Source organism: Thalassophryne amazonica, chromosome 16, assembly GCF_902500255.1.
Source record: "Thalassophryne amazonica chromosome 16, fThaAma1.1, whole genome shotgun sequence".
Classification (NCBI taxonomy): Eukaryota; Metazoa; Chordata; class Actinopteri; order Batrachoidiformes; family Batrachoididae; genus Thalassophryne; species Thalassophryne amazonica.
In genome coordinates, this window is record NC_047118.1 from 6,431,746 (window position 1) to 6,445,905 (window position 14,160).

A 14,160-nucleotide genomic window follows, 5' to 3' on the forward strand; every position below is an offset into this window, starting at 1 on the left:
ATTGCCCCTGTTCTGTGGAATGATCTCCCTGCGTCAATAAAACAATCAGATTCTGTGGAGACTTTCAAGTCCAGACTTAAGATGCACTTATTTTCCCTTTCATATGGCTAGCATACTGGCATAGAATATTTCTCTGTTTTTTACTCTTTTAATAATTCATTTTATTAGGATACGGAGCATACCACAGCCTGAACTTTATCTAAAGTCTGGGTCTTTTAGTGAAGCTTAGGGCTAGTGCTGATAAATTGTTATTTGTTGTTTTACTGCTGCCTGATTTTCTCTCTCTCTCTCTCCTCTCTCTCTCTCATCTATTGTATCACTTGCATGGCCCAAGCAGAGGGTCGCTGCTTTGAATCTGGTCTGCTTGAGGTTTCTTCCTCAAATCATCAGAGGGAGTTTTTCTTTACCACCGTCGCCTGTGTGCTTGCTCTGAGGGTTGTGATTTGGTGCTATATAAATGAAAATAAATTGAAATGAAACATTTCACAATTATGTTCTGGCAACTGCACACAACAAAAGAACTGTATATCCAGCCCCTTAATTTTTTATTTTATACTGCATCCAACTTGCTTCCGCATCAGCCTCTGCAGAGCTTTGATTGATGAGTGCAGGGCACAGAGGTGTGTGTCGCTTCTATTATCTGAGCTTGTTGTTGATGTCTCGGTTCCAGAGCTCCCTGAGAAGTAAAATAACCCTGCAGGCAGTAGAACATTTTGACTGAGTGTCAGAGTGCAGCCGGAAACATGTGAAGAGAGAACGATATTGATTTCTACCCAGACTGCCCCCTCTTTTCCCATAAATGTCATGCGTCCATTCCTTCTTGTCCATGTCAGGACAAGAATGCTCTGATTAGTTGGACAAAGTGTGTTTGATCTGAGGAACTTTCTTCACGCGTGTCTGAAACTGTCACCTCATCAGATCAGTCATCAAGGGAATTTCAGTAAACTATTAAGATATAAAATCAGTTTGTAACTCTGTCGATTTGGATCAGACAACAACAAGAAGGAGACAAGTGAGGGAAGCCACAAAATCTCAACAAGATGTGAAATTACAACTGTAGCTTGTCACAAGACACTCAAGCAGAGATGTGATTTGTTTTCTTCGGTGTAAGTCCCTTCAGCTGCACCCTTGTTTTGCACTTGGGGTCGCCACGGCAAACCCAAAATGGATCTGCATGCTGAATTGGCACAGGCTTTATGCTGGATGCCCTTCCTGATGCACCTCCACATTACATAGAGAAATGTGGCAGGGCTGAGGTTTGAACTGGGAACATTTTGTACTGGAATCGAGTGCAATAACCACTTGGCCACCACCCCTGCCAATTGTTTTCTTTGGTGAAAATCCTTAATTGTGACACCATGAGGCTGCATAATGCAATGCAACAGACAAAAGTTTCTCCAGTCACAACAACAAAAGCATATAATCCCAATTTCCGCAGAATTGCTTTCGCTGCAAAATCTGGCCATACTTTAGTTTAGTATTAAAACTTTACCAATTCTTAAGGATTAATGTCAATAAAACCCATATTCTGTGTTTTGGAAATGTTCATGTGTCCAAACAATGACTATACTGAAGACAACTAGCTGTAAAAGTGTTTTTTTTTTTGTTTTGTTTTTTGTTTTTTTTTAACAATAACACTTTGTATTTTGGTTATGTAATTACTAAATGGTTTATCTGATATTTTGTTAAAGCCCTTGAATTAAACAGAACATCTTGATTGCTTCATTTCACCTCCATTGTGGTGGTCTACAGAGATAAAACTCCAAAAGGTGTTACTGTCAAAATGCTTGTGGACCTTACTGTAAACTACATTTAAACACTGTATATCTTTCTATTTTTCATGTTCTTTATTGCCTGAATAAATCAGATGTTTTCTTTGCGTCTATTTTCTCTCCAGAGGACACAGCCTTCGAGGCAGGTGTGCGGGTGCAGATCCACAGCCAGGCTGAGCCTCCATTTGTCCACGAGCTGGGCTTTGGCGTTGCCCCTGGCTTCCAGACGTTTGTAGCCACACAAGAGCAGAGGGTAGGTGTCCTGAATATTCTTATCTTCCTTGTGGCTCTCTTTCCTATGGCTCTTGTGCTGTACTTCACTCTTATTCCACATGTTCAACTTTTCGTTCATGGACAAACCCTCTCTGATCGCTTCACCTAACAGCCATCGGGAGGTTATGTAAGTGCAAGTTATACAATGCAGTGCATAACCAATGTAGTGTACCTCAAAACATACAGTATTTACAGTTTGAGTTGGAGCGAACAGTTTTTATCTTACCTTTGAAATTGCTGCATGGGGTGTATCTTCCATTCCTTTGTGCATTTGCGTGTGAAGTCTCGCTCTCTCACTCAAAAGCCATGTAAGTAAGTAATGTTTATTTATATAGCACCTTTCACAGACAAGGAAAGTCACAAGGTGCTTCACAAAAGACACACACAGATAAAACTTCTGAGAATAAAAGACAATATACATCACAATAAAATAACTCTAAGACACACACAGTGGTCATATAACAGCCCTCTCACTACTAAGGTTTGAATGCCTGGAGAAACAGACGAGTTTTAAGTTTGCTCTTAAAAATGTTGACAGAGTCCAGCGATCGAAGAGACAAAGGGAGATCATTCCAGAGCCTTGGTGCAACGGCCTGGAAAGAGCGATCTCCTCGGGTCTTAAAGTGGTTACGAGGGACCCTCAGAAGGTTCTGATCCACTGACCTCAGGCTCCGAGCGGAAGGGTAGGGGCATAACAGGTCTCTAATGTAGGAGGGAGCCTGGCCATGCAAAGCTCTAAAAGTCAACACTAGAATCTTAAAATGGAAACACAACGACACTGGGAGCCAATGAAGAGACTTTAAAATAGGAGAGATGTGAGTCCCTCTGCTTGAGCGAGAGAGCAGCCTTGCTGCAGAATTTTGGACCTGCTGCAGTTGGTGTTTTATGATACTTTGACAGTGGTTTTTGTGGTTGTCTGCGTCTCTTTTGCTTTATATTTGGTCATTTCCTTGTCAGAAAACCTCTCACTACTGAGTTTGCCCACTGCAGCCGGTCTGCTCTGTGAAAGTCTGATCATGTATTTATATCATCAGTTATTTGCAAATTCATAACACTGAAAAATAATCATTTTTACTTTAATTGGTATTCTGTTTAAAAGAAAAAAATATTTCCAGGTAATAATTTAATGCACGAATTTAGTAGGCAGTTGTCCGTCCGTCCGTCCATCCATCCATTGTCTTCCGCTTTATCCTAGGTCGGGTTGCGGGGGCAGCAGCTCAAGCAAAGCTGCCCAGACCTCCCGATCCACACACACCTCGCCCAGCTCCTCCGGGGGAACCCCAAGGCGTTCCCAAGCCAGCCGAGAGACGTAGTCCCTCCAGCGTGTCCTGGGTCTTCCCCGGGGCCTCCTCCTGAATGCATGCATGAATTTAGTAGGCAGTTGTTTGTGTTATAACCACGAAAAAAAAAAAGAACTGTAACAACTTATCTGATTGTAGCTAACATTAATGCCTTTGGACTATTCACTGTAGGCTATGCTCCATAGATCATCTACACTCTGCCTAGTGTTTCTGTCCCTGTCTGTCCCAGCATGCCGTGGGCCCTCAACTGGTCCCTGCAGTCACTTGGTGAGAACTGGCTGACAAATATCTTCTGTGTCTAACAGTGACCTTGCTGGTGGAGATGTGCTTCATACATTCTCAAGGTCACTCAATCATACAAAGCTTTGTTCTGTCACTCAAGGCCACATTAATGGCTGGTAGCTTCACAGACATCTTCTGATGAAGCTATTTATATAAATAGCTTTTCTTTCCTGTTGCTTCACAAGGTCATTTTTAGTATTTTCGTGTATTTGGGCCAAGACGGAGAAACTGCTGCTAACACACCCTCACTGCCAAGTTTAATGTCCCTGCAAGATCACTCCTCTCAGCCAATGTGAGTTAGGAATCCATGTGGCTGTGGTTGTTAGTTCCATTCCCATTATTGCAGGTTTTTTTTTCTTTTGTGTTATTGTGAATCCAGGTTCAATTTTAGTTTATATGATTTGACAAATATGATGGAATCTTTTGAAGGCGGGGCTTAGATTTTATGGGCAAACAAGGTATAAGAAAGTAGAACACCACCCTGATTTGAACTGTAATGTTTAATGTTACATTCCTCCTGCCACCTGTTGGTGGATTACCCTCCTACAGCAAATTATCTCACTTGAAATTAGCAATTTTGTCAACTGATGCCCAAATATTGACTTGTAATATTGCTCTGCTAGCTACTATACAACCATTGGGAATTGAGAAATGTGCCGCTTTTAAAGTCATACCAAAAATAGAATCATCTGAGGAAGGGCAGTTTGCCCAAAACATCACATCTTTATTAATAAAGCTTTTTGAATAGGAGCGCTGTGGTGGTGTGGATCTTTCCATTTTTGCTTTAATTTTTCTTGATCTAGCACGCTCTTTGTGTTTTGGATGTGCATGTCTTCTCTGCATCAGCTTTTAAAATCAGACATTACATGTGGGTTTGAGTTTATGCGATTACAAATGGCACAGCCCAGCTTACTCCATGCAGATTCTTTCCATTCACAGCCACTGAACACTGTAACTTGATGACTTCCCTCATTCATCTCATGGGAATCACATGAAGTAAATCAGTCAGACGGCCATTTGTCATTGTCTATAATATTTGGATAGAGTTAACCTTGGCACAGTTATTTCAATGATGGAAGCAGGAGTGAGAGGTTTTCTGGTGCAGAAATTATCTGTGCACAGTGGTCGGCACAATTCAGCTAATCCGATAATTATCGAAGCTAATGTTTTTGTTAGTGGATTAGCTTTTCAGATAACTTTTAAAACCATCAGCAGACCAATTATCTTCTAATAAATTTAGTTTCGATAACTTTCAGTCCACTAACTTTTTTTGCTGGTAAAGTGAGCAAAGTTTAACGGTCAAAAACATTTGTAAACCCTAAAATCAAACATATTAGTCCCTGTCGTGTGTTTGTGGCAGACTGGCTGTCACTTGCTGATGACATCATCATTAAATGCAAAATGTGATTGGCCGGTCGACGCAGGGAGCGAAGGGGGGTAGTGTAGTTCAGGTTCACTTTGGACGTTACACTGTTACCATCCCCTCGACACAGAAACAAAATGGACTAATTTTAAAATTATTTTATTTTATTTCTTTGTGGCTGACGGGATAATTTAATCACCAACACTCGATGAGAAAGAGGAAATCTCACGATGCAGCTGTGTGGACAAAGGGACTTTTCTTCACCATTTAGACACCATTTTGGATAATCAAGATGATTTATGTGGATTATTATTTTTCTTCAGAATTTAATATATTTACTACGTGTCTTTTACTCTGTCAATCAATGCATTAATGGACATATTTCGGTTGTTTAAGCTGCAGGGTTCAAAGTGTGTGAAAAAAGCAGCAGCTTTTAGTTTGTAAATGACGGTGTATCTAATACCAAGATAATCTGTGACTTCTAATACTGTGTTTTACTGCTTTAGAAAGATGACAGTGTTTGTGGTTTTATTTTGTATTCTTTTTTTTTTTTTAGTGCATTCTTTTTGTGTTTGTGATCCTGCCTGGGAATGACTTGATCTTTGAATTTACCCTGCAGCCCCTGTAGCGCTTAAAGTGAAACGGGTTTATCAGAAGCTGACAGTGTAATCTGATGTGGCCGCATCCGAATTAGTACTAAAAGTTATCGGTTATCTGTAACTTCCGATCATTTTTTAGCAGTTTATCGGTTTATTCATTTTATCTTGTCTCTTCTGTACACTTTTCCAAAATGCACCTGTTGCTTGGTGTCCTCTTCTCCTTCATGATTTTGACGAATCAGTGTAATGCCCTGCCCAAAAAGTGTTGAGGCACACAGAAGTACCTGGCCCGAAAAAGGCCCCCTAAAATTGGCCGTGTAGTGAAGACCTCCCAAAATGACACATGCATGCCTGCAGTGTAAAATGGGCTCTAGACACATTAGAATAGAATAAAACAGAATAGAATAGTCTTTATTGTCATTGTACGGGGGGTGGGGTTACAGTCAAATTGGGGGTCCACCCACAGAGCTACTGCATACCACAGGAAAAACAAGACATCTTATACACAACAAAAAATTTATTTAAATGTGAAATATGTACTGTACACTGATGTATGTATGTATGTATATATGTACTGTACACTGTGTGTGTGTGTGTGTGTGTGTGTGTGTGTGTGTGTGTATGTGTGTATGTATGTATGTATTTTCAAACGAAAAATGTGAACCAAATCAATTTTATTTATATAGCGCCAAATCACAACAACAGTTGCCCCAAGGCGCCTTATATTGTAAGGCAAAAGCCATACAATAATTACAGAAAAACCCCAACAGTCAAAACGATCCCCTGTGAGCAAGCACTTGGCGACAGTGGGAAGGAAAAACTCCCTTTTAACAGGAAGAAACCTCCAGCACAACCAGGCTCAGGGAGGGGCAGTCTTCTGCTGGGACTGGTTGGGGCTGAGGGAGAGAACCAGGAAAAAGACATGCTGTGGAGGGGAGCAGAGATCAATCACTAATGATTAAATGCAGAGTGGTGCATACAGAGCAAAAAGAGAAAGAAACACTCAGTGCATCATGGGAACCCCCCAGCAGTCTAAGTCTATAGCAGCATAACTAAGGGATGGTTCAGGGTCACCTGATCCACCCTAACTATAACCTTTAGCAAAAAGGAAAGTTTTAAGCCTAATCTTAAAAGTAGAGAGGGTGTCTGTCTCCCTGATCTGAATTGGGAGCTGGTTCCACAGGAGAGGAGCCTGAAAGCTGAAGACTCTGCCTCCCATTCTACTGTTACAAACCCTAGGAACTACAAGTAAGCCTGCAGTCTGAGAGCGAAGTGCTCTATTGGGGTGATATGGTATTAAGAGGTCCCTGAGATAAGATGGGACCTGATTATTCAAAACCTTATAAGTAAGAAGAAGAATTTTAAATTCTATTCTAGAATTAACAGGAAGCCAATGAAGAGAGGCCAATATGGGTGAGATATGCCCTCTCCTTCTAGTCCCCATTAGTACTCTAGCTGCAGCATTTTGAATTAACTGAAGGCTTTTCAGGGAACTTTTAGGACAACCTGATAATAATGAATTACAATAGTCCAGCCTAGAGGAAATAAATGCATGAATTAGTTTTTCAGCATCACTCTGAGACAAGACCTTTCTAATTTTAGAGATATTGCGCAAATGCAAAAAAGCAGTCCTACATATTTGTTTAATATGCACATTGAATGACATATCCTGATCAAAAATGACTCCAAGATTTCTCACAGTATTACTGGAGGTCAGGGAAATGCCATCCAGAGTAAGGATCTGGTTAGACACCATGTTTCTGAGATTTGTGGGGCCAAGTACAATAACTTCAGTTTTATCTGAATTTAAAAGCAGGAAATTAGAGGTCATCCATGTCTCTATGTCTGTAAGACATTCCTGCAGTTTAACTAATTGGTGTGTGTCCTCTGGCTTCATGGATAGATAAAGCTGGGTATCATCTGTGTAACAATGAAAATTTAAGCAATGCTTTCTAATAATACTGCCTAAAGGAAGCATGTACTATAAAGTGAATAAAATTGGTCCTAGCACAGAACCTTGTGGAACTCCATAATTAACCTTAGTCTGTGAAGAAGACTCCCCATTTACATGAACAAATTGTAATCTATTAGATAAATATGATTCAAACCACCACAGCGCAGTGCCTTTAATACCTATGGCATGCTCTAATCTCTGTAATAAAATTTTATGGTCAACAGTATCAAAAGCAGCACTGAGGTCTAACAGAACAAGCACAGAGATGAGTCCACTGTCTGAGGCCATAAGAAGATCATTTGTAACCTTCACTAATGCTGTTTCTGTACTATGATGAATTCTAAAACCTGACTGAAACTCTTCAAATAGACCATTCCTCTGCAGATGATCAGTTAGCTGTTTTACAACTACCCTTTCAAGAATTTTTGAGAGAAAAGGAAGGTTGGAGATTGGCCTATAATTAGCTAAGATAGCTGGGTCAAGTGATGGCTTTTTAAGTAATGGTTTAATTACTGCCACCTTAAAAGCCTGTGAGAGAGTAAACTGAGTGACCTTATGTCAAAAACTGATTTATGTCAGCCAATCAGAATCAACTACATCACTATGTCCCGTCTCTAATCCCTCCCCTAGCCCCGCCCCTGGCTCCTCCCCCAACCCTGCCCCCAAGCTCCACCCCTAACCCCGCACCTAGCACCTCCCCTAACCCCGCCCCAAGCTCCGCCTCCAAGCCCTACCTCCCCTCCCACCCGGGTCTAATATTTTAATGTCATTTTATTTCATGAATTAAAGAACGATTAAAAAAAAATACCTAGATCTTTTATAACATAGTAGAGAAGCTTGAATCTTTGGTTGAAGCTTGAATGTTTTATTACATCCGATTTCCTGATGACGGGGTCGTTCGCTGGGCTTGTTTGAAGACGGAAAAATAAAGCTTATTCTCTGTCACGTCCCCCTGTGGGAAGGAGTCACCGCTCATTTCCACTACGGACAGTGAAGAGTGAAGGCGTCTGGACCCCGCGATGGGTATAAAATAGAATTAATTTGCGGTAAAAAAAATCCGCTGGTCCTCAAAAACCATGTTGTTTAATGAAGTTTTCTTGTCTTCGAGCAGAGTGCGAAAACCACATCAGCTTTCAGGGTAAGTGATTTAAGTAATCTTTTTTTGATAGAAATGACTGTTTTTTTTTTTGTTTTTTTTTAAATGATGCACGCATTCTGAAACTGTCTTTTTTAGACAAAACCACACAGACGCTCCAGAGTGCGTTCAGACCCGGCCTCGGTAATATACACTCAACAAAAATATAAACGCAACACTTTTGGTTTTGCTCCCATTTTGTATGAGATGAACTCAAAGATCTAAAACCTTTTCCACATACACAATATCACCATTTCCCTCAAATATTGTTCACAAACCAGTCGAAATCTGTGATAGTGAGCACTTCTCCTTTGCTGAGATAATCCATCCCACCTCACCGGTGTGCTATATCAAGATGCTGATTAGACACCATGATTAGTGCACAGGTGTGCCTTAGACTGCCCACAATAAAAGGCCACTCTGAAAGGTGCAGTTATATCACACAGCACAATGCCACAGATGTCGCAAGATTTGAGGGAGCGTGCAATTGGCATGCTGACAGCAGGAATGTCAACCAGAGCTGTTGCTCGTGTATTGAATGTTCATTTCTCTACCATATGCCGTCTCCAAAGGTGTTTCAGAGAATTTGGCAGTACATCCAACCAGCCTCACAACCGCAGACCACGTGTAACCACACCAGCCCAGGACCTCCACATCCAGCATGTTCACCTCCAAGATCATCTGAGACCAGCCACTCGGACAGCTGCTGAAACAATCGGTTTGCAGAACCAAAGAATTTCTGCACAAACTGTCAGAAACCGTCTCAGTGAAGCTCATCTGCATGCTCGTCGTCCTCACTGGGGTCTCGACCTGACTCCAGTTCGTCGTTGTAACCGACTTGAGTGGGCAAATGCTCACATTCGCTGGCGTTTGGCACGTTGGAGAGGTATTCTCTTCACGGATGAATCCCGGTTCACACTGTTCAGGGCAGATGGCAGACAGCGTGTGTGGCGTCGTGTGGGTGAGCGGTTTTCTGATGTCAATGTTGTGAATCGAGTGGCCCATGGTGGCGGTGGGGTTATGGTATGGGCAGGCATCTGTTATGGACGAAGAACACAGGTGCATTTTATTGATGGCATTTTGAATGCACAGAGATACCGTGACGAGATCCTGAGGCCCATTGTTGTGCCATACATCCAAGAACATCACCTCATGTTGCAGCAGGATAATGCACGGCCCCATGTTGCAAGGATCTGTACACAATTCTTGGAAGCTGAAAATGTCTCAGTTCTTGCATGGCTGGCATACTCACCGGACATGTCACCCATTGAGCATGTTTGGGATGCTCTGGACCAGCGTATACGACAGCGTGTACCAGTTCCTGCCAGTATCCAGCAACTTTGCACAGCCATTGAAGAGGAGTGGACCAACATTCCACAGGCCACAATTGACAACCTGATCAACTCTATGCGAAGGAGATGTGTTGCACTGCATGAGGCAAATGGTGGTCACACCAGATACTGACTGGTATCTCCCCCCCAATAAAACAAAACTGCACCTTTCAGAGTGGCCTTTTATTGTGGACAGTCTAAGGCACACCTGTGCACTAATCATGGTGTCTAATCAGCATCTTGATATGGCACACCTGTGAGGTGGGATGGATTATCTCAGCAAAGGAGAAGTGCTCACTATCACAGATTTAGACTGGTTTGTGAACAATATTTGAGGGAAATGGTGGTATTGTGTATGTGGAAAAAGTTTTAGATCTTTGAGTTCATCTCAATTGGAGCAAAACCAAAAGTGTTGCGTTTATATTTTTGTTGAGTGTATTTGAAATATTACAGAATATCTGCTTGCGAGGGTGTCGCTTTTTATTTATTTATTTTAATTCTAGAAATCAAGTCAGAGCCCCCTGAAGAAGTTTGAAGGCTGGAAGCCCCGATTTCACCACGCAGATGTAAGTACACCGACCGAAATTAAATCACGTTTAAAACTCTGGAATAATCCGATTTTTTCTGTTACAGCCCGTGGAGAAGCGGGTCAGCGGCAGAGAACCATAAAATGATCCACGGATTTACACGGTAAGGAGTCGGAATTTATGTTTTTATTTATTTTAAATATTTAATAACTAACGTTTTTCTCTTTTTTTTTTCAGCTCGCGGTGGAGGGAGACCGTCTATTTTCCACCGAGATGCAAGGCTCGAAGATATTCTGAGCTGGGATTAATCTCATCTCGCAACTTGTTGGAAAATGTGTATTCTGTTTTTTTTTTTTTTTATTCCGTTGGAACGGGAGAATTCATTTTGAAGAGGTATATTAATTGATTTTGAAGAGGTATATTAATTGATTTTCTTGAGGTAGATTCATCCTGGTACGGCTTTTAAAAGATGGAAGGAGAGAATTCAGGTCGGGAAAATAACTTTGGACGTGTATTGGATTTAAACGCTTCAATAATCGACTCAGCGGGGAGCGCTCCTGGAACAGGTGGCCCATTACCCGAGGCGTTAAATTCACCGCCTCGAAATAACATCGAGTGCGGAGAGAGACTTTTAAGCCGTGTTTGTTTAACACCTCTAAATGATGCTCTTAACAATTTGGCAGCTGAACGAGAATCGGAAGAAATTAACCACTACATCATTTCGGCGATAAATTCGATGGTCCAGTCTGATACTGAAGAGCCCCCTGACCCCCCGCACACCCCGCCTCCAGACGAGTCCGGTCCCGCGGCGTTGAACCAGGTACGTCTGACTCCTCTAAATAACGCCGTAAACCTCCTCGCGTGTGAAGTTAATCCTTACGTCCAATCCGCGGTGGATGAATTAAATCAAATGCCTAATGACGCGCGCATTTTTTCACCTTTAAGAAGTCCCTCCCCGCGCAATGCGCACGGAGAAGATATTTTAAACAGAGCTCGTTTAACCCCGATAAACGCGTCAATCTCTGTTTTGATGGAAGGCGGGGATGATGCACGACCGGGATCCAGCTGACACTCTCCCATGACGGGCGGTGGGGCTGCTGACGTCATCAGGAGACCGGCTTTTAACAATATCAAAATCAGGCAGCCTCTAAATTTCTACCACGTCGACGAAATTCCCGACTACGCGGAATTTTATCGTAACGTCGTAGGGACTCTTCAGAACTCGGTCGAAAAGGCTTTAACACACGCCAGGGCCGGGGACTTTATCCAAATGGAGATTCGTGGGGACGCAGTCTACAACGAGGCCGCTTTGATCAGCTCATATAACGACGCGGGCGATGTGACGGGCTTCCAAAATCTGCTAGAACGATTGATACAATCGAATTCCAACGTTTTATCCGACGAGTCTCTGGAATTAGTGGGCCAAGTCATCCGCAACCAGAACGGCACGGGGAAGCGCAGAATAGATGACCTCCTCCATCACGAGGTTCTGAGGAAAAAATCCAAATGCCTTAATATCGTGTATAATCCTGACAACAGTTTGTTTCGCGATAAACCTCGTTCAGTTATTGAATCGTCATCTGACTACGCACGAGGCGGAGCAGCGCGGGCTGGCGTTACAAATTAGCGTCGGATTAACGGAAGCTACGCCGGTAGCGTTAGAGCAGGTGGGAAAATTTGAAAACGCTCTGGGTTGTAAAATTGTGGTGTTTTTCAGAGCTGAAGGGGAGAGAAAGTTGACAAAATTCCGAACAGGAATACCAGCGCAGCAGAAAACTCTTTTCCTTTTTCTGTTTAATAATCATTTTTACGGAATCACCGATTTTAAGAGATTTTTGGGAGTGAGATATGTATGTGAGTTTTGCTTTATGGGGTACAATAACCCCGCCTCCCATAATTGTCCATCATATTGTAAAATTTGTGAATCCACGCAGTGTTACGAGAAAAATAACCCGGTATTCTGCAGCGAATGAACAAGAAGTGTCGCTCACCCGCCTGTTACAGCCTGCATAAACAGCCGAAGTATCATCCTTCCGCCGGTAAGTTCGTTAACGTGTGTGATAACAGAAAAAAATGCCCTCGATGTAAACGTGAGTATTAGATAGCATTTTCTAAAAACAGCGCTCCGCACGTGTGTAAGCAGAAGAGGTGTCATATATGCAGCGAGGCTCTCCAGGAGCCGAGCGAGGGTCACCTCTGCTATATGACGCCGGTCAAATTCAGAGAAATACGTTTTTTATGACTTTGAAACGTATGTCGATAATAACGGGGAACACGTGCCGTTTTACGTCAGCGCTGTAACAAAGACGGTTGATTTTTGGAGCGCATGGGGGACAGACTACGTAGCCCGCTTCTTTAAACATTTTAGAACGAGAAAATTCAAGGAATACGTGTTCATCGCTCACAACTCAAAAGGTTTTGACGGCTATCTGCTTCTAAAGTATTTAGTCCAGCAGGGCGTAACCCCCGCTGACCAGGAGTAAACTATTACTCATGACAGACACCGCCTTTAAACAGAAATATATAGATTCATCTTTCCTTACAATGCACTTATCTCAGATGCCTAAAGACCTGGGAATCCGGCTGAAAGACGAAATCGTCCGCAAAGGCTACTTTCCGCACCTGTTCAGTTCAGAAAAAAGTCTGAACTATGTCGGACCGTACCCTGACTTTGCAGCTTACGGGGTCGCAAATATGTCAGAGGGAGAAAGAAAGGAATTTAACGCGTGGTACGTGAGCAAAAAAAACACAATTTTCGATTTTAAAGCCGAGGCCGTTATGTATTGTGATAACGATACAAAAATCCTGGCTGCAGCCTGCTCCAAATTTATGGCAGAATTCATCGCTGAAACACGCGTGGATCCTTTTACCTGCGTTACAGTCGCCTCGGCGTGTATGAAAGTCTTCCAAACGAACTTTCTCGCTCCAAAAACGCTGGCGATCCCCTCCGCCAACAATTATAGAATGAAGCATAAAAATATTCGGACGTGGCCGTGCAGTGGTTAGAATGGGTTGCTGAGATGCAAAACATTACCGTCGATCACGCTCTAAACAGGGGCGACAAAAAAAATAGGTTATTATGTTGATGGGTATGCTCAGATTGACGGGCGGATAAAAGTGTGGGAGTTTCTCGGGTGTTTTTACCGCGGGTGTGCAACGTGTTTTACACAGCACAAAATAAACCCTCTCACAAACACTTCATTTGGAGAGCTCCACGCAGAGTGTCAGAAAAAAATAGCCTTTCTGCGGGCTATGCCGGGCGTCACCCTCAGCATAATTTGGGAACATCAGTGGCTTGAAATGAGGCTGAGGGATGAGAGCGTTCGCCGTTTCCTCGCCCACAGGGGGTTACCGCCGCCCCTCGAACCTCGCTACGCTTTATACGGCGGTCGGACTTGTGCGTCCCGTCTGAGGTACACGGCTAAGCAAGATGAGAGGGTCTATTACGTCGACGTGACCTCGCTGTATCCTTACGTTAACGTAAATTTCACATATCCCGCGGGGCATCCGGAAATTATCGAGAGAAATTTCCGGGACCCCAGGACTTATTTCGGGCTCATCAAAGCCGTCGTGTATCCGCCCCGGGGGCTAAAATTCCCCGTCCTCCCAGACAGAACTCCTCA

General features: G+C 42.8%; 1 protein-coding gene across 3 annotated transcripts in view; it reads left to right on the forward strand.

Annotated features, from left to right (window-relative positions):
* The window catches only part of asic2 (acid-sensing (proton-gated) ion channel 2), a 1,153,097-nt gene that overhangs the window by 1,054,910 nt on the left and 84,027 nt on the right, over nucleotides 1–14,160 (forward strand). For all 3 annotated transcript variants that reach the window (XR_004565497.1, XM_034189651.1, XM_034189650.1), the window contains one exon: nucleotides 1,898–2,025. Coding sequence is in view for 2 of the 3 variants with exons in the window: in XM_034189651.1 (XP_034045542.1) it covers nucleotides 1,898–2,025 (128 nt within the window). In the remaining variant the exon portion in view is untranslated. The remainder of the gene's footprint in view (nucleotides 1–1,897; nucleotides 2,026–14,160) is intronic.